Source organism: Balaenoptera borealis, assembly GCF_965194805.1.
Source record: "Balaenoptera borealis genome assembly, chromosome: 3".
Taxonomy (NCBI): domain Eukaryota; kingdom Metazoa; phylum Chordata; class Mammalia; order Artiodactyla; family Balaenopteridae; genus Balaenoptera; species Balaenoptera borealis.
Genome location: NC_138866.1, coordinates 120766573 through 120787677, shown reverse-complemented (window position 1 = coordinate 120787677; position 21105 = coordinate 120766573). Strand labels below are relative to the sequence as shown.

General features: G+C 55.5%; 1 protein-coding gene across 1 annotated transcript in view; it reads left to right on the top strand.

Annotated features, from left to right (window-relative positions):
- Nucleotides 1–302: 302 nt before the first annotated feature.
- HCN4 (hyperpolarization activated cyclic nucleotide gated potassium channel 4) overlaps nucleotides 303–21105 on the top strand; it is a gene marked incomplete at its 5' end in the record, with an annotated part of 43728 nt that continues 22925 nt past the window's right edge. The window contains one exon of the mRNA XM_082385808.1: nucleotides 303–1087. Coding sequence (XP_082241934.1) covers nucleotides 303–1087 — 785 coding nt within the window. The remainder of the gene's footprint in view (nucleotides 1088–21105) is intronic.

Here is a 21105-nt window from a genome sequence, read left to right as displayed (position 1 = left end):
GGCGGGGCGCCTGGAGCCGGGCCGCGCGCCGCGCCCCTGACCGCGGGAGGGAGGGAGGGAGCGAGAGAGAGCGGGGTCCCCGCGCCCAGCCCGGCCCAGGAGGAGGCGCAGCGCGGCGAGCCCCGGGACCCGGAGCCGGACTGGGAGCCTCCTCGCCGCACGCAACCTGCCCAGCATGGGCGCCTGAGGCGGCTCGGCGCCGGCGGCGAAGGACAAGTCCCCGCGGGCGGACTGACCGGCGGGCGGACCTGCAGCCGGTCCGCGGCGCCGCACCCGTGCCCCTGCCCCCGGCCCCTGGAGCCATGGACAAGCTGCCGCCGTCCATGCGCAAGAGACTCTACAGCCTTCCGCAGCAGGTGGGGGCCAAGGCGTGGATCATGGACGAAGAAGAGGACGCCGAGGAGGAGGGAGCTGGGGGCCGCCAGGACCCCAGCCGCAGGAGCATCCGGCTGCGGCCGCTGCCTTCGCCCTCGCCCTCGGCGGCCGCGGGCGGCACAGAGCCCCGGGGCGCGGCCCTCGGGGCGGCAGACAGCGAGGGGTCGACCCGCGGCGCGGGCAAGTCTAGCACTAACGGCGACTGCAGGCGCTTCCGCGGGAGCCTGGCATCGCTGGGCAGCCGGGGCGGCGGCGGCGCCGGAGCGGGGGGCGGCAGCAGTCACGGGCACCTGCATGACTCCGCGGAGGAGCGGCGGCTCATCGCCGAGGGCGACGCGTCCCCCGGTGAGGACAGGACGCCCCCGGGCCTGGCGGCCGAGACCGAGCGCTCTGGCGCCTCGGCACAGCCCGCAGCCTCGCCGCCGCCGGCCCAGCAGCCGCCGCAGCCGGTCCCCGCCTCCTGCGAGCAGCCCTCGGTGGACACCGCGATCAAAGTGGAGGGAGGTGCGGCCGCCGGCGACCAGATCCTCCCTGAGGCCGAGGTGCGCCTGGGCCAGGCCGGCTTCATGCAGCGCCAGTTCGGGGCCATGCTCCAGCCCGGGGTCAACAAATTCTCCCTGAGGATGTTCGGCAGCCAGAAGGCGGTGGAGCGCGAGCAGGAGAGAGTTAAGTCGGCCGGGTTTTGGATTATCCACCCCTACAGCGACTTCAGGTAAGGGGGCCCGGCGATCATCCTGTGGGTTGCCTGAGCCGTCGCAGGCATGCTTCCTCTCTCTCGGCCCTGCCTCTCAGCCGGAGTTAACTTTCCTTCCTCGCGCTGGGAGCTTGAGGCGTCTCTAGGCTCTGAGACACCCCCAGACTTCCTCTTGCACGCTCTGAGAACTTTCCTCTGTGCTCAGGCCTCCCAACCTCGTCCTCTCCGGGTCTGGGCCGCATTAGAGGCAAGCTGAAAAGGTGTTCTGAGCCTGGCCTAGCCCTGCCCGCAGCCAAGATGAGGCTTTACCACCTTAAGCCCCACATTCCACCTCCCTCTTCTGGGCTGCAGAGTCAGGGTGGACATTCTAAAGGCTGCTCCAGGTCTTTAAGCCTGCAAAGCAGGGCGCAGAAGAGAGACAGACCTTTTGGCAGCTGGGCCAGCTCTTTGGGCGCTAACCCCAGGCATTAATATCTGCCTTCTGGTGTCCTGGGAAGCTGCAGCTGGGGAGGGAAAGCTGAGCTCCTGGAGGATTGAAGTCCAGGATAAAAACCTTCTGCACCCACCTTAACCCTGGCCCAGCCCCTCATGCCAAGTGGTGGGCCTGGAGCAGGCACCCTGGTCAGCTGACATCCAGACTAGCAGGAGAGCATGACCTTGCTTGTAGTGGTCAGTGAAGATGCCTGGTGTCCTGACTGATGAGCAGTTGTCCTGTGCCCCTAAGCCCGTCCTGTGCCCCATTCTCACCCCAGCAGCCCAAGCTCCAGCAGCTGCTAGGTCTTTCATGGGTCAGTGGTGGGTCCCCAAACAAATGGTGTGACTACCAGTCAGGGAGAGGGACCCCACCCCCTCCTCATCACCTGAGTCAGATGCCACTGAAGAGCAGATACCACTCGGGGCCTGTGGGGGTATCTGTGCAAAAAGAGATATTGGTGATTGCCTCTAAAGTTGGGATCAAGGATGCCTCTACCCTAATCAAGATCTTGGGGTCCCTCAGTGCCTCTCTGGGCTTTCCTGATACACAGGATTGAAGTGAGGGTCTGAAAAATGTTCACGCTTTTGAGCTGGGTTTGATTCATCCTCTCTCTCTCTGGGCCCTGCCCCCTATTTAGCTCTCTTCCCTGCCTACCCTGTTTGCCTGCCAATATAAATGAGCATTTTGCCAACCCAGAGCCCTCTTTGCAAACTTCAGGGAAGCTAGGTTTGTAATGAGAGCAAAGCCGTTTTCCATCCAATGAGAGAGATTTCTGGTGCTGGGAATGACCAGTCAGGCAACACTCAAGGGCTTAAAATAGGTGGTGAACGGAGGGCCCCTACCTTTTCCTTTTTTGACAGATTGCTCTGCCTAACCCTAATATCCAGGGTTCCCATTCCCAGAGGGCATAGGGGGGCCAGAGGACAGACTAAACAGACAGCCACCGACCTCAAGTTGTGTGAGCCGATGTGAGACCCTCTCATGAGGAACTGTGGCTGGTTCCCGGTGCCAGGTTCCTAAAGTGTGACCTCCCCTCTGGTCAGTACTAGGACCTGAGGATCCCAGCCTGAGCTAGGGAGGAGTGGGCAGGCGCTGTTGTCTCCTGCACCCCCTGGGGGTGCCCTGGGCTCCTCCTCTCTCTGAACTCCCTGGTTGTGATGGCAGGTAGGCCATGTCAATATCAACCTCCCTTCCTTCACTCAGCTCCCCTCTGGCTTTGTTGTCTGAAAGCCTCTGTTCAGGGTTCTCACCACCAGCCTCATTGTCTGGGGTGGGAGGCTGCAAGAGGCCAATCCGAGGCATGCCTAGCTTCCGTCGACAACAGGCATTGATCAAGCACCTTCTGGGAACTGACCCTTGCCCTCCCAGTTGCCCCTTACCTTGGATGGTGAAGGGCTGGGGCCCGGCTGATTGCATCTATGGGAACCTCTCCCGCCTTCCTGATCTTACTCTGCCTATCTTGGCATGTCTATCTGCAGTCCCCTTGCTGCAGAATCTCCTACTAACTGCAGGCCACCCGGGACATGGCAGAGGGGAGGGTGGTAGGGATAGGGAGGTGTGGCTGCAGCAGGATTGATAAACGGGCAACAGAAAAAGGGTCAGACTGGGCTTTGAATCTGGGTTTGTGCAACAAACAACGGGAACTGGTAGCTGGAAGCATACACCTTCTGTGTGCAGCCTGATGCTGGGTGAGGTGTAAAAGAAGAAATCCAAGAAAGACTATCTGTGTGTGTGTGGAGGGGTTGTGGTCATGCCTCTAGGACAAAACAGCTGGTCTCATCTTCACAAGGTCAAAGAGGCAAGGACTTGGCCAAGTCTTCTAAGCTTAGAAAACCCACCAACTCAACCCAGCCTCACCTCCCTGCCTCCCCCTCCCCCCCGCCAACCCAGCACCCTAAGGCTCAGTCCCTCAAGTTTCAGCCACTAGCCTTTGGCTTCTATGTGGAGCCAATCCCCACCGTCCAGCACAGGCTTCACAAAAGCTTCTGCAAGCATTGCTCAGGCCAGTTGAGGGTTTATTCATCATTTTCATGGGCAGGAAGCATTGATCCAACAGAACTGGTTTAATAAAGAATCGCCCATGATAGATTGAGTTTGCGGTTTGGAGTTCAGGGCTTGCTGTCATGGGTTGCTTCTGGCATCTCCTGTTCTTGGGGAGGGGAAGGTTGGGTGCCTTTTCCAAGTGCTGGACTGGGCTACACTCTGAGGGACCCACGTAACTTGGGCCACGTATATAGTAGGCTTTTCTTGGCTGCCTCTGCCTCTCCTCACCACCCCCTTGACGCACACACGCCATGCCCTGGCTACCCCCATGGCTCCTCCAGTCTCCACGAGCTTGTCTGGCCTCCCCTCCCCTTGCACTCCACATTTGCCTTTTGAACCTGTATTTAGGGTTTGGTAAGGGAAGAGGCCAGAACGTGCAGCCCCTCAGGATATTGGTCCCCAGGCTCCTGCCCAAGGCTGGTTGGGCTCTTTGGTCCTGGGTGGGTCCTTTCTTCCACATGAGGCATGTCCTAGAAGCCAAGCTTGGTGGTGGGAACCTGGAACAAATAGAAAATAGTATCTGTGTGATCTTGATTTTCTAAGAGGAGAGGAAAGGAATGGGGACCCCCACTGAAGATGTATCAGGTTTTGTTCCCAGAAGCTGGTCAGGCTTTCAAGTATCAGGCTCAGGGGTTTGTCCTGGGTATGTGACATCTAGGTGTCTGAGCAGGTATCTTGGGGCTGTGGGGTGGACATGGGGGCTGGCAGGGAAGTCTCTCTGTGGGATGTCAGCTCTAGGGCTACTCCTGTGCCCCAAACTCTAGCTTGGCCTTGAGAGTGGAAGCAGGCAGAAGCTTGACCCTGCTTATCCCTCTCCCCCTTCCCTTTCCTAGCCTGAGCCTTCTGAAGCTGTGAGAAAGGGAAGGAAACAGAGGGCCCTAGAGGGTCCTTTACTTGCGGACAGAAACAGCTGGGCTCCGAAATCATGGAAACTGGGCCAGTGGCTCGGTAGGTCCCAGGGTTGGCCTAAAACTAACTTCCTGTGCTGGTCCATGGCCCCAGGCACTGCCATTGCCCACCTCACATCACTTCCCAGCTCTGTCTGCTATGGGGCCCTGCTTGGGTTATGAGCCTTCTCTGAGCCTCAGTTTTCCCATGTAGAAAAATGGGAATCCTGTTGCCTATGGCCATGTCAGACACAGATTGTCCAACTGTGGTCACCTGGTGGAGGTGAGGTGCACTGTCAGAGACCAGTGATGCAGTCGTGAACCACACCGCCCTGCCCTCACTGCTGCCTTCCCTTAGTTCTGAGCAGACCAGACGGGCTTCTGACCTTGGCTCAGGCCAGTGGTTATGAATCTGTGTCAGAAAACTAACTGAGAACCTGCTGGAACCTATAGAGTCTCTATCCAGAAAGATACACGTATCCAGACACTCAATATTACACTCAATTTCTGGCGTCTGTGGAACCCCTAAGTTGAAAGCCATCTAGGTTGTGAACCCCACTCTGAGCTATCCCAGAAGAGAGTCCTGGCCTGGGAGGGGCAGGTGCTAGCCTCCCAGAGCCTTCCCTGGGGCCCTGTAGTCTGAGGCTTGGGCTTCCCATTGCCTGCAGGATGGAAATGAAAACGGGGGCAGAGTTAGATGCCCGGAGAAGGAAGGGTGCTCTGCTGGGGGACTAGTTACTTTTCTGTTTCCTCAGTGCCATGCCCATCTCTTTCCCTTCCAACCATGGGAAGGGCTGTTCGGGTAGGTGGTGAGGAGGAAGAAGGCAGCAGCTGGCTCTGGGTCTGGGGGGTTCTGGGGCCTTCCTGGGGGCATTGCCCAGGAATGCGCTTCTGCTATCAGTGTGAAAAGCCAGGCCAAAAAGGTGCTGCAGGCCCCTGTGGTGCTAGGGGAGGGGGAAGGGTGCCTTGGTGCAGAGGGGAATTCCAAGGTGAGCTGCCTGGGCGGTGCTGTCAGCTGGCACAGTGGGCAGCGGGATTCTCCAGTGATGAGAGAATCTCATCACCTGCTAAGACTGGAGCAGGTGAAGGATGTGCTGCGAAGGCCGGCATCCGGCTCGGGGCCGAGGTGCTCCTGGGATGCCAGGTGCACAGAAACCCGATGGGGCCAGAGGGCCAGGACCCTTATATTGCCCGGGTGGAAAGGCCTGGGCTCCAGGTCCTCCCCGTTGCAAGGCTTCAGTTCCTGGTCTGGACACTGAATGATGAGGCTGGGGGGCCTCTCCCCTGCCCAGCCCTGCTCCATTTGTTCCCCTAGCTGCTGTGAGCCATGAGGCTTTGGGCTGTCAAGTGGCCTGTCTTACACAGTGCTGGGCTGTCTGCCTTCCACGTGTCCTCTTCTCCCATGCTTTAGGGCCCCCGGGTCTTCTGGGATGCCCTCTCAGGCCACTGCAGCCACCATCGTCCATCTCTCCATCCCTGCCCATCGCATGGCGTTAGGATGGAGCTCTGTGTTTGTTACAATGTAGTGTTTCTCACAGTGTCATGTCATCCAGCTCACCTGGGGATCTGTTAAAATACAGATTCTGACTCATTAGGTCGGGGGTGGGGTCTGAGATTCTGCATTCCTATAAGCGCCCAGGTAATGCCGCTGGTGCCCAGCCCAGAACCATGCTTGGAGTACTGAGGGTTCAGACCATGTGTTGTTCCACGCTTAGCCTGGGCTCCCTGACTGAGTTCCTGGAGGCCAGAGACTCTGCCTTCTCCTCTCGGCCTCTAGCAGAAGCACGGCAGGGTGAGTCCTGTGAACTGGGATGAGCGGCTCTCAGCCACAGAGGTCGGTGCTAACTTGGGGGAGTCGGCCTTCCTCCCTTCCCGCAATGCTGCTTGGACCCTGCCGGTCCTGGATGCTGGCTGTTGCGGTGGGGTGAGCAGGAGGAGGCCAGGGGGCCAGAGGGCCCTCAATCCATCCTGTCCCACTGCTTTCGCAGCTTCTCTCCCATTCAAAGGGCCAGAGGGGCGGCCGGCTGGAGAAGTGGCAGGGAGTGCAGTGACTGCTGTGCTGCACTGGGATTTCTGGGAAGGGACAGATGTTGTCAGTGAGAGAGTCCGGAGGGGCCGGGCAGGAGAGCTGGTGTGAGGCGGCTCTGACAGCGGCTGGCTGGGAGGAGGACAGAGGCATCCAGCGGGAGCAGCCACCTTAGCACCCGGAGGTTGCGGTGGGGAGGGGGAGGTGCCTGAATCTGCATGCCCCCTCCCCCGGCCCAGACTATGCCTAGCAGCCCCGCTGTGGGCTGGGCTTGCCTGTCGCTCCTCTCTGCCCCTGCCCAGCCTGGAAGGCACCAGTCTGCCTACAGATGACAGGGCTGACAAGTGTCCTAGCAGCCTGAGTGGCCCGTGTGCCTGCCACAACACTGGCCACCGCGGGGGAATTCACCCAGAGCAGAAGGTCCAGCCCCAGTCCCCGGGGGGACTTGTCATGTAACTGAGGAGGCAGCCAGCTCCAGCACACACACACCTCTTGGCTCAAGGGCTCTCACAAAGCTGCTGTTGCCAGTTGCTAATTAATAGAAGGGCTACAGGAGGCCAGCCAGGCGGTCCTGCTTGGGCCCAGGGGATGTTGAAGAATCCACATTTCCCAGCCAGAGCGGGCTGTGGGGAGGGCAGGGGCACTGCCTTGGCTTCAGAGAGGATGTTCTCTGCCAGCCAGGCTTTACTGAGAAAGCATTGCCAGGGCCCTGGAAATCTGTGATCCCAGAGCCTAGGAGGCCACTCAGAGACACTCTCTATCATCAGCACCTGCCCAGAGCAGGGGTGGGAGGCGGCACAGAGAGGTGGTGAGCTCCCCGTCACCGAGGGCACTCAAGATGGGACAGCAGGACTTACAGCAGAGGTTGCTAAACAGCGTCCTGTGGACCATATACAGTACCCAGATGTGTTCTGTTTGGCCAGCACAGTGTGTCGTAACAAGCCTGAGGCAATGTTTAAAACGGAAAGATGTAAGGCAAAAATTTGGCTTTCTAGCGTCTCTTGAAAAATTAGAAACTCTGGCAGCTCTGGCCCCACAGTGCCACCCACAGCAGGGAGCTGGATCACACTAGAGGCTTTAAACTGGCTTTTGCTCTCTACTTGCCCACAGTCCTCACCTGTCCCTGTGGTGTCTGGCCATGCCACCCCTGCACATTTAGCCGCCTGACCCCTTAGGCTTCTAAGTGATGAAACTAAACAGCGGCTCAGACCAATAGAGACTCAAGCCAGGTGGACTCACAGATCAATAACCACCATTTATGAACCATTACCATGTGCCAGACTGTTCTAGGAGCTTCTTTTCTCATGTTTTATTTATTCTTCGTAGTGGCTCGAAAAATAGGTTCCATTATCCCCAGTTTACAGATAAGGAAACTGAAGCTCTGATGGGAAAAAACAAAAAAAAAGATTTGCCCGAAATCACACAGCTATGAAGCACCAGAACTGGAATTTGAACCTGTTCTCTAGGACTCAAAACTCACACTTGTCCTTTCTCTCTGTTCCTTCTTTCTTTTCTTTCTTTCTTTCTTTCTTTTTGTGTGTGTGTGTGTGTGTGTGTGTTAGCTTTTAAAAGCTAAATTACCAAAGTAGTTCAAGAAAACATTCTCCTGAGAATGAAAACATTGCAGATAATGCTGGACACATATTATCTGTGTGGAGGGGCTCAGCGGGCACAGGAAATTTAACAGGTCTCAGAATACCAGATCTGGACAGGGCTTGGCAAAGCTCCTGGCCTAAAGCCTTTATTTTATACATGGGGAGCAGAGCACCAGAGAGGGAAGGTGACTGGCCTAAGGTCAGAGAGTAAGTCCAAGTCAGAGATGAAACCAGAACCCAAGAGGGTTATGTAACATATGGCTCAAAGGTCTTAAGGCTCCACAGTCTACTCCACCCCCAGCCAGAGGGGTCCAGAGAAGGCTTCTCCTGAATGGTCTCATCCCTGGAGCTTTGTCTTGTCTCCCCAGCCCCATGCCTGAATTTTGAAGTGTTAGGTATTTTCAGGGTCCCGTCTTAATTTAAGCTCATCAGTGAGAAGGGAGTCTTTCCATACCTGAAAATGCAGCCTCTGGAGGCTGAGACGTGCCTGTCCTAACCCCCAACTCTGGGGCTGCTGCTCCTGGGGATCCAGATCAGGATGCTTGCCCACGTGCTCCCCCGACGCCGCGGCATGTCCTGGCTGGCATGGAGACCTTTGGGATTGTGGAGCCACATCCAGATGCCATTGACACACCTGTTCCTCGGTAGGAGTGTTTGGGGTTTAAAGGGGAAGGGAACAAATAGTCAGCGGTATCTGTGTTCTCTCCACCAGAGAAGTAGGTGGTCATGTGGTCTGTTCATTACATCTATCGGAGAAGTAAGGAAGGGGAGTCAGTCTCTGGTTTAGGGCTCAGTGTGTGTCCAGGGCCGAGACTCAGTCTATGCTCAGGATCAGGGTTCAGCCTGGGACCAAGATAAGGCTTTGGTCTGAGGTCAGGAACTGGAGCCCTTGAACAAAAGCTTTGAGCCAAGCCCAGTGCCTCCCTGAGGCACCGGGGCTGGGGGCAGAGTGGGCATGTTGCCCACTCCATCCTATGCCCCCCACCCAGGAAGCCCTCCCTTCCTTTAAGCTCCCTGAGCTCCTACGCCTCTTAGCATCCCGGCCAGCTGCCCTTGGTCTTCTCGGGGAGGTAAAGTACAAATTGTAAATACACAGCGGTGCCACCGCTACCAACGCCAGAGCCACCAAATCTCACACGTGACCACTCCTGCCCTGCTCTGGTCTCTTATTGTTTTGGGGCTGTGTCTGTCTTTCCAGCCAGGCAGCCAGCTCGTGGCTCCTGCAGAGCGGCGCTCGGGGCTGGACAGAGAGGTGTGCTGGCTTGGTAGAGGGACTCTCTACTCCCCATTGCTCCCCCAGCTCTGGGTTCCCACAAATTGCGGAGCAAGCAGTGGGGCCTCCAGTCTGCTCACCGCAGCTGTGGGGGCCTGATAATTGGCTGCTGATGATTTTGTGTCTGTCTAAGCATTTACCCGTGTGGGTGGATGTGTTATGTCTGCACGAACGAGGCTTTCAGAAATTAATACATAATACGGGGCTGGCTAATACATTATCTTCTGGGCTTGGGGAGGGGCAAGCTAAGGGAGGTCGTACCCTCTGGGAGACCAGACACTGCATTCCATGACTGTTTTCACCCATTATGATGGGGGTCACTCCCCACCTGGCGAAGAGGAGAGTAGGACTTCAGCTCCTCTTAGGGTCCCCCAGTCTGATTAGGGGGAGGGCAGACAAGAGGTAGACCAGTTTGGACTGATGGTCAGGGAAGGCTTCTGGAGGAAGCAGAGCTGAGCTGGATCTGAAGGAGAGAGAGAACCATTCTGCACACTTTCTTGGAGGCGAGTGTCTGGGAGCTTGAGCCGCCTGGCTTGGGGGGGTGTTGGCAGACAGTGAGGATTACTCAGATTACTCAGAACCTGCCGTTTTGGACCTGCACTCCTTAAGCTTTGCCCTTGGGGACTCTGACCCCACGGCCCCCCGTCTTGCCCCTGATGCTGCCTGAGTACGCGTGTGTGTGTGTGTGTTTGCATGTGTTTATATGTGTCTCTCTCTGGCCTCTCACCCTGGGTCCTTGAAACCCAGGGGAGCTCTCCCAAGCCCTGGCCCCAGCTGTACAACCTCTGAAAAGACTTCCTTCTTCTGCCATCCTAGGCCCAGAAGGCAGGTGTTGCCACTGCAATAATGTCACTGAGTGTGTGGCCTGGAGCCCAGAAGTAATTACACTGTGGTTCCCCATCGCAGGCTGGAGCAGCCCCTGTCAATGATTAACCCGAGTCCCCGACCACTTGACGCCAAACCCAGCCGTGGGCTTCTCCCACCTACAATTTGTCAGATATGATACGGGGCACTTATCCCCTTCCCCAGGGACAGGAAAGACCCTCACCCTCAGGTCTCATCAATGTCACTGGCAACTTTTAGGAGAAACTTGGTCCAGCAGGGGAGACTCTGCAGCTGTGGCCTGTCCTCATGCAACATCGGGGCTGGCCCAGCCTGGAGCCCTGGGCCTCTCATCCCAGCGTTCCCAGCTTGTAACTGTCCACCCCTCCCACGCTGAGTTCACCCTCCTGACCCTCATCCTGTTCTGCAGTGTGACCTCAGCAAAGTCCTTTCCTCTCTCAGTGTCCAGCGTCAGGGCTCAGTCTGAGGCTGAGAAGGGAGCAAAGCTAATTGGCCAAATAGGTATTGAACCCGTAATCCTGACCCCATTAGTACACATTGAGCCAGCAGGGCAGGGACAGCACCGCTGACAAGTAGAGCTGATGAGAATCTCCCTCCCTCATTCCTGAGACTCTGCCGAGGCCCATCCAGCCGTGATCTTGGATTTACGGGGCCCCTGTGCTCCCAGAGTGTGTGGGGGATTCCTTACCTCCTGGCCTCTTTCTGCAGAGTTTCTGCCAGCCCCTATCCTGGGGCTCAGGGCGGGGGGCTCCTTAGCATGTTGTGTGCTTATGCTGTAACCCGTCAACCCCTGTGGGAGTGGAGATCAGGCTTTCTTTTCTTTGTTCCCTGGGCAAAGGCCCCCACCCACTCCCTCCTCCCAGCCACCTCTTGTAGGGGGCCACTGTCCCCTCCTGGAAGCTCCAACCTGGCCTTGGAAGAGTTCAGATGTGAGGATCCATGGAGACCACAGGTCACACTGGACAACTATGGTTGGAAGAGTCCAAGGGGAAGACCAGCAGGACCATCACCTTTGGAACTGGCAGGGGAAGGAAATGTGGCAATCTGTCCCAGAGGCTCTGGGGAATCACCCTCCTGCCATGTTGCACTGAAGCTTCTGCTGACAGAGCCGAGGGGGCTGGCTGTGAGTAAGAGGCCAGTTGAAGACTTGGCTCTGCCCCATCCAGCTCTGTGGGCTGAGCTGAGCCCTCACCACCCTGGCCCTGCTTTCCTCATCTGAAAATGGGACCAGAGATTGGGTTTTAACATGACCCCAAATCTGAAATTGGTGGCTGTATAGAGTCACGTGGGAGCTTTATGCAATTATGGATGCCTGGGTCTCCGTGGGTGAGGCCCCGGGCGGGTATAAGTTTGGGGAGCACCCAGGTGATTCTGCTTCTGTCACTTCAGGAGCCAATGAGCTGGCACCCGTAGGGCCCCTTCTGCGCTAACAGTCTGCGGTTCTCTGACTGCACGGCATTCACCGTAGCCCTTCAGCGCTCCCCAGAGCCTGGGAGTGAAGTACATCCAAGCCATCCATGATGGGCCCCTCCCCAGGGAGTCGTTCCCTTTTCTTCCTCGCAGGTTGTTAGCAAAGAGAACCATAAAACTCCGGGGCTGGCAGGACCCCAGGGAACATGCCCCTTGCTTAATGTCCTTGTCAGACTGTGTTTTCCTGGAGGGAAGGTGGAGTCCTGTCCGGCTCAGGTCCCCAGAGCCCAGGCACTCCCAGGAGACCCACAGCCTAACAAGAGGGCCACGTAGAGACCCTCCCAGAGTCAATATTTAGCCACCTTCTATGGGACAGCCCTCCCCTGGTGTCCTCATTAGCCCTGTCCGGCACCAGTGCTGCTTGGCCTTAGGGAGTTCTGCCCCAAATGCATCCCGTTTCCTCCTTCACAGGAGCGCGCCCTTCCCGCAGGAGCAGGTGAGCTCTCCTACCTAATTTCCCCTGAGCTTGTGCTCACGTGCTACTCCACAGCAATATTCCATTTTTGCTTCATTCTCCTAAGTGGGGAGAGCAGTGTTTGAGCCTTTTTTGTTTCTTGTAAGCCCAGGTGAAGAAGTTCTCCAATTGCTGGTCCCCTCCACAGTTTTCCCCAATAGTCTTGTCAGCTGAGTGAAGCTCAGAGAGGTTAGGCCACTAGCCTGAGGGAACACAGCATCCTGGCAGTTCCGGGCGGCTGTAGAGCAGGTGACCTCTGCTGTATAGTTTGATGTGTGTGCGTGTGTGTTTGTGTGCACACTCTTATGCTCGTGTGTCTCTGTGAGTGCACAGATTTAGGGTCTCCAGAGGAGGTCTAAGACCATGAGAGAAGCAATGGGTTGACGTCTTGGTGTTCCTTATGGCCAGGCCTGTGCTCAGCTGTGCCACTGAGAAGGTGCAGTTAACAATCCTTTTCCTGAGGAGCTCTTCCTCCGCAGCCTTCATGGATCCCCATGTCCCCAGAAGAGTCCTGACTACTCAGTCTGGCATTCAAGATGGTCCCATCTTTTCTTCAGATCAGTATTGGGTTGGGGGAGGGGGTGTCTTGGTTTTCTGAGATGTGCATTCTTCTCTCAGCAAGCTTTGCATCTGGCCAGCTGCCCTTGGCTGGCCTCTTTAGCCTCTGCACTGCGGAGATCCATGGAATCGGCGTGTCTTTAGAGATTGTCTGGCTCCATCCTCTCATTGTACCAATGGGGACACTGAGGCAGGGATTGTGAGAGGCAGGGCATTGTTCAAGGGCACACAGCAAGTTAAGAGACTGAGATGGGTAGAACCCAAGACACTCGGGCCCCTGGCCTAGCTTCCTTCTGCTGTGTAGCAGGGACCTCCTTCCTGCAACCACAACGCCAACCTTCCTGACCAGTGGGCACTCTCAGGCCCCCTCCTCTTTGGGGCTTTTGTGCCCAACAAGCCATGCTGCCCCCCACCCCCCAAGACTGAGCGCTCTTTGACGTGGGACCAGTCCACACACTTCTGGATCCCCATAGTCCTCAGATCGGGACCTGCATCTTAGTGGTTACAAGAATAATAATGATGATGATAACAGCCAGTATGTACTGAGTATTTGCATTGTGTAGCATATTATTAATATTATCTCACTGAATTCTCTCAGAATCCTGTGGGGTGGGATCAATGTACTCATTTTGTACATGAGAAAACAGATTGAAGGCTCCCATCCCCGCGCCCCACTGGATTGCACTTTGAACCATGGGAGTGGAGAGCTGGCAATTTTGGAGAGAAGGGATTTGGAGATTCTGCCATATGGGACTGTAGAAATCACACGCTCCCCAGGCAGGGAACCCCAAACTGAGGGTGTGGGAGCCCTTCCCTCGGGATTGGGTGTGACTAGTGGAAAAGAAGTGCGCGGATTCTGCCAACATCCCCGGGTGGTTGGGCACAATCCCCACGGCCTCCCTCTGATCCCCAATTAGAGCCCCCAGGTGCCCCTCCTCACCTTGAAGGGTGGCGGCCCTGCAGACCAAAGAGAAGGGGGGACTAGCCTGCGAGCTCGGGAGGCGGGAAGGGGCATCATGGCCCAGTGACAAAATCATTGGACTTGGATGCTGCTGTCTCCACCGAACTCGGTTTTCCCTTGTAAGTGCCCCTCCCCCATCTGCTGCCTTCATATTGACGGTTTTTGAGTTTTATTTTTTGTTTTCGGTCTTATTTTTCCTTCCCTTTTTTTGTTTTTGTTTTTCCTGCCATCCCTGTCGTAACTTTTTGTGTTAGAGGGTTTCATTATCGCCTCCTTTGCCCAAGTTGAAACAGGGACCCATCATTGTGTCTGTTCCCAGAACAGTGCCTTGGTCACGTCACAACCCCCAGACATTTCCCTGCCCCTCCAAGTACCCCCAAGCTGTGTCCATGAGGGGGTGTGTGGGCGGAAGTAGTGGTGGAAACCAGAGACAGACACCGGTGCTTGAAGGGGTTTTTAAATTATATTTAAAACAATTGTTTTGTATAAATAAAAGAAAATGGGAAGTGAAAAAAAGAAAACAGATTTCAGAGAGGTTAAGTGATTTGTCCAAGGCCACACAGCCAGGTGTTCAAACACTAGAGTGCTTAACTACTGTACTGTCTGCTACAGCTTAGCTACTCCAAGTGTGGTCCCTGGACCAGCAGCCTCGACATCACCTGGGAGCCTGTTAGCAATACAGGTGTCAGCCCTCACCCCACACCCAGAGAATCCGAGTCTGCATCTTGGTTAAGATCCCCCGGTGATTTGTGTGCAGATTACAGTTTGAAGAAGCACTGTGCTACGTGACTGAAAGATCACAGAAGGCAAAGGGAAGATTCTGGCAGTTCCAGCTCTCACACAGCTCACCTTTTCCTTGGGGAATGGCCGAGACTAGCCCTCACGTTGAGGGACTAGGGCCTCAGCCCAGGACGGTGACTGACCAGGGAAGAGGCAGGGGTAAAGGGTCATTTTGTTCGGGTCTTCAAAAACAGAAGCAAAACCAAATTTTGTTGTTCCGGTAATAGGTCATCCTTATAGAAAAGTGAGAACCTAAAGATACGCCAAAATCCCAACCACCCCCCCCATAAACCCAGCGCTAGCTAGATGCCCTTGGCTCTGAATCTGTTTGGGAGGCCGCTTCAGGCGGCCGAGGGAGCAGCTACCTGGGAGCCCTGTGATTCTGAGTCAGAGATTTTTGAGGTGGGTTAAAAATAGAGCCCTAGTGGCCAGGCGGGGGTGGGATGCAGACAGCCATTCATCTGCTGTAGGGGGGAGACCCCAGGGTCGGGGAGGAGCAGGGAGGGGAGGGTGGGCGTTTCCCCTCAGAGGCGCGAGCGGAGGGCGGTGGAAGGCAGCGCTTTCCAGCGTGAGGGGGCGGGGAGGCTAAAATGCCAGACTCCTGCGCCCCGCCCCCCTCGGGTGGGTGGAGCGTGGGGAGGGGGCGGGGCCGCAGCTCTGCCTCCGAGGAAGATAAAAGGAGAGCCTGGACGCGCAGGGGTGGGGAGGGGTAGGTCGACGCTTCCCAGCAGCTTTACTGATTGTGAGGGAGCGAAGGCAAGGAAGGTGGCCCACGTGTGTGCGTTCCCACGTGGGTTTTGTGGGCAGGCACGTGGTCTCCTTTGCCTATTACACCTGCCCTTCAAATGGCCTCCCTCTGTCTCCTCCTCCTTAAGCGCCTCCCAGGAAAAATGCTCTTCCTGCCCTCGCGTCGGACAGCACCTTTGTCTACACGGGCCGCCTGGGAGTTCCCCGGGGACCCGTGTGTCTCTCCCCTGACACACGTTAGAAGACTCTTTACAGCATGGGACACTGGTCGGTGGTTACTGGTGGATTTATTTTTCTGATTAAAAGGTAATATTTGCCCATTATGGGGAATTTAGAATATAAAGGTGTAATGGAGAAAACAAAAATCACCCGTAATCCCACTACTTAGAAATATCAATGTTAACATTTTAGTGTATTCTTTTTTATTTTTATTTTTGCTAGTCTCCACCACCGCTCCCCCCCAGCAGCCTTTAATCCACCCATTTATTTAACAATAAGACAGTTTTGCTGAGGACCCCCACTCCTCCCCCTCCGGGCCCAGCTCTGCGTTTACATCTTGGAAAAGGAAGAGAAGTCATTTCTGCTCTTGGGGAGCACACAGCAGGTTTGGGGAGATGAGACTCATCCTGGGTCCACAAGGTGGGGACGATGTCGGGAGATTCTAGGGGAGAAGTGGAGCTGCCTCCTCTTGCCCTCCCCTCCCCTCCACCTCCTGGATCTCTGGGCCAAGCCTATTGGAAAGAAGGGAGCATCCTCAAAGTCCCCAGCGAGGGGGCGTGCCTGTAACAGAGGGGGCTTAGTGTGTTGTGTCACCTTGGGCCTGTGCTGGTCAGGCTGGAAATACAGTCATGGCCTCTGTTGACTTCTGTAGCCTCGGTGTCCCCCCACCAGCCCCCTGTCATCCCACTGTGTCAGAACCCCAACCCCATGTTTCTCCTGGCCTGTCTCTTGTTCATCTACCCCCCCCCCGCCCCCTTCCAACTCCTCCCTCCTCCTCTGTGGCTTTCCCACCATCATCTTCACCAGGTGGGGGCCATTTGCTAGTGGATGTTGCTGGGAGTCTTCGTGCCTTGGGTGTTCGGATGGGATAAATTCCTCCCTGATCATCGGAGGCCTGTGACAGCCTTGTGGGAAGGAGCTGGGGTGTCAGAGGGCTGTCCATTTTGGGTAGCTTCTCCTGGGCCTCCTGCCACTCAGCCTTTGGCTCCCAAGGGATTCAATCATTCATTTATCACTCTTCCGCCCATTCCCATATTTCCACCCATTCCCATGTTTTTTGGACCTACCTCATAAAAAGCACTGTGCCAAGTTCAGAGAGTCAAGTGGCCACAAGATAGACAAACATGCAATTCCATCATAGTGTGACAAACACTATGCTAGGGCAGCACAAACAAGGGACACCTAGCCAGATTTCCTAGGAGACAAAGATGGCCTCCCAGGAGAAGTGATGGCTCCTCTGAACCAAGTGGCCTGGGGTGAGCAGGGGTGGGGAGGAGAGCTCCAGGCAGATGACAGTATGTAGGAAAGCCCAGAGGAGAAGGGAAGTGCGGTGTGTCTGGGGCACTGAAAGCTGCTGAGTGTGTCTGGAGCAGAGCATCTCACACAGGGGAGGCATGGCGAGAATCAAGGCAAGAGAGGAGGCTGAGTCCAGATCAGCAAGTGCCCAGGAATGACAGTGAGGAACTTGGATTTTAGCTGGGAGTGTGGAAGGACTTTGGACTTGGCAAAGCGTGGAGAGGTTGTGGACCCTACCCTGGACCCTGAGGTCTGTGGGGTCCTGGGAGAGGCAGAAGCCCAGTTAGGAAGCTGCTGAAGTAAGCCAGGTGGTGAGTTGATGAGCCGTGCCAGATCCCACATGACTGAGTGTTGGAAGGTAAACGAGATGGGAGAGTCGAGGATAATCCCCAGGTTTCTAGGCTAAGCATTTGGATGCCTGGTGGTATCACATGCTGGAAGCACAAGTCTGTGGGGGAAGCTGCTAAGTTATATCTGGCTATGTCAAGAGTGAAGTTCCCATGGGACATCGAGGTGTAGATGTGTAGTCAGCAAGTGAACACATGGCTATGGGGCTCAAGGGAGAGGTCTGGTCTGGAAGCCAGTGGAATAATGAAGCCTTGGGAGTTGGTGAGGTCACCCAGGGAGAGAGTAAGGAGGGAGAGGAGGTGGGGGCCCAAAGGAACAAAAACGTTTAAAGGTCATGCAGGGGAAGAGGAGCTCCTGCAACGGGAGGGAAAGGAGAGGCAGAACAGAGAAGAGCCAGCGGAGCGGGGTGTCTCAGCAGATATGGCGCACAGCGTCAGATGATGCAGAGGGTCAAGACGGAAACAGACCAGAAAGTGTCCGCGGGATTTTGCAGCAGGACGTGTGCATCGGCAGTGTTGCTGGAGGGTTGAGAGGCGTGTTGGGGACGGACGTGGAAGTGGGGAGAGAGTGGGGATGGTGACACATCTTTCAGGAAGCTTGGTTCTGAGGGGAGAAGAGATAAGACAGTAGGGATTCAGGAGAGATTTTATTTTTTTAAGTGTAGAGAGCTTAAAAGCTGATGGGAAAGGATGAGTAGAGAGGGAGATTGAAGATATGGGCGAGAGAGAGGATAACCTGTAGATTAAGCTTCCTGGGGAGGAAAAAGGGAACAGTGTCAAGAGGGCAGGTGGAAGAGTCACTGATTCCCTTGTGACTGGGGAAGGGAAAAGTGGTGAGGAAGAGACAAGCAAGGGAGTAGTCTTGTGGTGGGAAGAGGACGGGGACATTCTGGGGGCTTCTGTATTCTCTGTGAAGTAGAAGTGGTGTTATCTGCTGGGAGGGAGAGGGGAAGTGGTAGTTTCAGAGCTTTGAGGAGAGAGGAGATAATTTGGAAAAGCTGCTGTGGGAAATGGGTGGGAAAGGTCGTTAGGGTCCCCTGGAGGATGGGCTGGTAGAGGTGAGGGCCCAGCTGAGCATGGAAACCCTGATGAGGAAATAGAGGCACAAGGAACTAAGGCACTTGGTATTTAGTAGGACTGGTCTGAGGTCTGAGGTTTTCTGCACAGCCCCCCATGTAAACAGGAAAAGAGCTGATGATGGTCCTGAGCTAGTATTGTGATCTGGTGAAGTGGGTGCCAGAAGGACGGGGCGAGAGAGGTTGATGAGCAGGACCATTATGCCTGGGGGTGATGGGAGGAGGCAGGAGGGTTCTCATGGGAGAATTAGAGGGTCAGCCAACTTCAGGCTCCTGGGACACTAAAGAATAGACTTAGCATGATTGGATAAAAGAGCTGGAAGGAAAGGAGGTTAGGGTGAGAGAGCATTGAGATTAGAGATGGACCAACTGGAGATAGTGACCCGATCCAGGGTGTGCTCTTGGAATGGACTGGAGTGAAGACACTAGAGGCAGGACTTCAAGCCACTGGGAGGCTGGGTGTTTATTGTTGGGCTGACGGGAAGGAGTAGAAGTCACCCATGATGATGGCAGGGTTCGGAGTGGAACAGAAGGTTGTGAACCAGGTGCCAGCATCACCAGGGTCCCCAAGGGTGGCAGATGGATGCTGGAAAGATGGGCAGCAAATGACAGGATGCTCAAAGGATCTCGTAGACATTCCTACCACAGACAGGAAGGGGCATCGGTGTGGGGGGGGGAGGGTGCTCACTCCACCCTCTGGGGTTTGGGAGAGTGACACAACTAAGGTTCGCTTAAGGGAAAAAGCAGACGGGTTAGGGAGTGAAGAAGCTGGGGATGAAGATGCCGTGGAAGAGAGCACAGGAGACAGGCTTGGGAGGGAGAGGTGGACTAGGAGTAGGCACAGGGTTTGGGAGAGAGAAAATACTACCAACCAGGTTTATATTTGTATAGAGTGGTTAGAAGTGGGACTCTGGAGTCAGGCTGTTTGGGTTTGAATTCCTGATCCACCATATACAGTAAATTTCTCAACTTCTTGTGCCTCAGTCTCCTCAACTGCAAAATGGGCATAATTATAGTATTTACTTCATAGGGTTTTTATGAGAATTAAATGAGATAGTCTATATAAGGGACTCAGGTGAGTGCCTGGCAAATAGTAAGTGCCCAACAGATGTTGATGGCTGTCCTCCTCCGTTCTCATCGTCTTCATGAGCAGCTTGGGCAGTTATCTATGCTGGGCCTGGAATGGAGGGTGAAGCTCCCAGCTCCCATCCATTTCTCAGACACAAAAGACTCCTGGCTTCCTTGTTGATGGGCTAGAAGGAGAGTTCGGTGGTGCCTGATGAAAGGGGCAGGATGTGACGACTGCTAACATAGACACACTGCACAGTTAGGCGAAGCTCATGGAGAAGGAGGCAGTTGAGCTGGGCTTTGGATGAGAGAAGGGATTTCAAAAGATGGGGGTTCAAGAGGTAGGGGTGGTTCTCAGGAGGAGGAACCAGGAGGTGGATGGAGATGGGGCCAAAAGTTGGGTGTCCAGTTGACTCCTGTGAAGGAAGTGGAAGGGAGAAGAGGGAAGAGGGGTCAGGGGATGCCAGACCAAGGAACTCGAACCTTCTTCTGTAGTCAGTGGGAGTCTACCAAAGGGGGGTTCAAGCGTGGAGTGACATAATCATAATGCTATTCGGCCAGATAACCCAGAGAGCATGTGGCTTGGAGGGAAAGAGGGAGGAGGCTGAGGCCAGGTGGGTGGCAGGGGGCAAGGGTCCAGATGAGGAGTAGTGAGGAACTGATCTAGGACAGAGCAGTTGGGGACTGATTCAGAAGCTGTCATTGAAGAGGCCAGACAAGACTTGGCCACTGCTTGGGGGGCCTGCAGGGGTGGGTGGGAGGAAAGAGAAAGCAGCTGAGGATGGCTGTGAGGTTTCCAGCCCAGGTGATTGAAATGCTGACTGTGCCATTCAGCTTTGAGGAGAAAGATGCTGAGCTCAGCCTTGGACTTGTTGGGTGGAGGGGCCAGCAGGCCCTCCAGGTGGCAGGTGGGAATGCAGTCCGGTGCTAGGAGCGGTCTGAGTGGGAGCCGTCTGCGCAGAGGGGAGGGTACAGGATGAGGCCGTGGGTGTGCTGCTCACCCAGGAGAAAGCACGGGGGACCCTCCCGCCCCCCCATCCTGCTGCCAGCACTGCAGGGACACAGGCGTGTCTGGGACAAGGCTCCTGCCCTCAAGGAATCCACAGTTTTCTAGGAGATCCAGAGCCAGAGCTCAGGCTGGGCTGTGGCTCCATCAGTGAGAGGTCGGGGAGGCCCAGAAGAGGTAGCACTTCAGGTGAATGTTGAAGGATGGAAAAGATCTTAATGGGCAAAAACCAGACGTTCTCTTTCTTACAGCTGACAGGATTCCCAGTGGATATCATTTGTGTCAAAATGTATGCAAGTGGGTGTGCAAGAAAGTATGCCTGTGTGAAAATGGATGTGTGTACGAGGACAAAATTTAACAGGGGTGTGTAGATGAGAGTGTGTGTACAAATATGTGTTCATGTGTGTGTGAGAGAGAGAGAGTATATGTGCTCAGAGGCAAGCATGGGCAGGTGTGGGCAAGAGGAAACTAAAGGAGGTCATCCCTATTCCGGGACTCCCACTTCTGCCTCCGTTTTATCACCCTTCACATCCTCTTCAGCCTCCAGGGAAGGAGAGGCCCCTTGGTCTGGTCCTTGAGTCTCCGAGTTCAGGATCAGGAGCCTTCTATCTTCTCTTCCCTCAGCTCCCTTGAGGCCATAACCTTCCACTCAGACCATGAAATGTTCCAGGTATCCGTGTAATGGGCTGTTGGGCTTTTTGCCACCCCCTTCCTTCTGCCTGTGGGCCCCCCCGCTCCTCCAAAGCTGGCCCACAGGCCACTGCCTCCTGCTGAGAGGCCATCACCTGCCTAGATGGATCTGTTGGTCCAGTTAGAAAGTAAGGTCTAGAATTGAGGGAGAACAGACCTGGGGTCCAGGGACAGGGCTTCCAGAGCCCAGTTGGTGTCTTGCTGGCTAGGACTTCCTCTCAG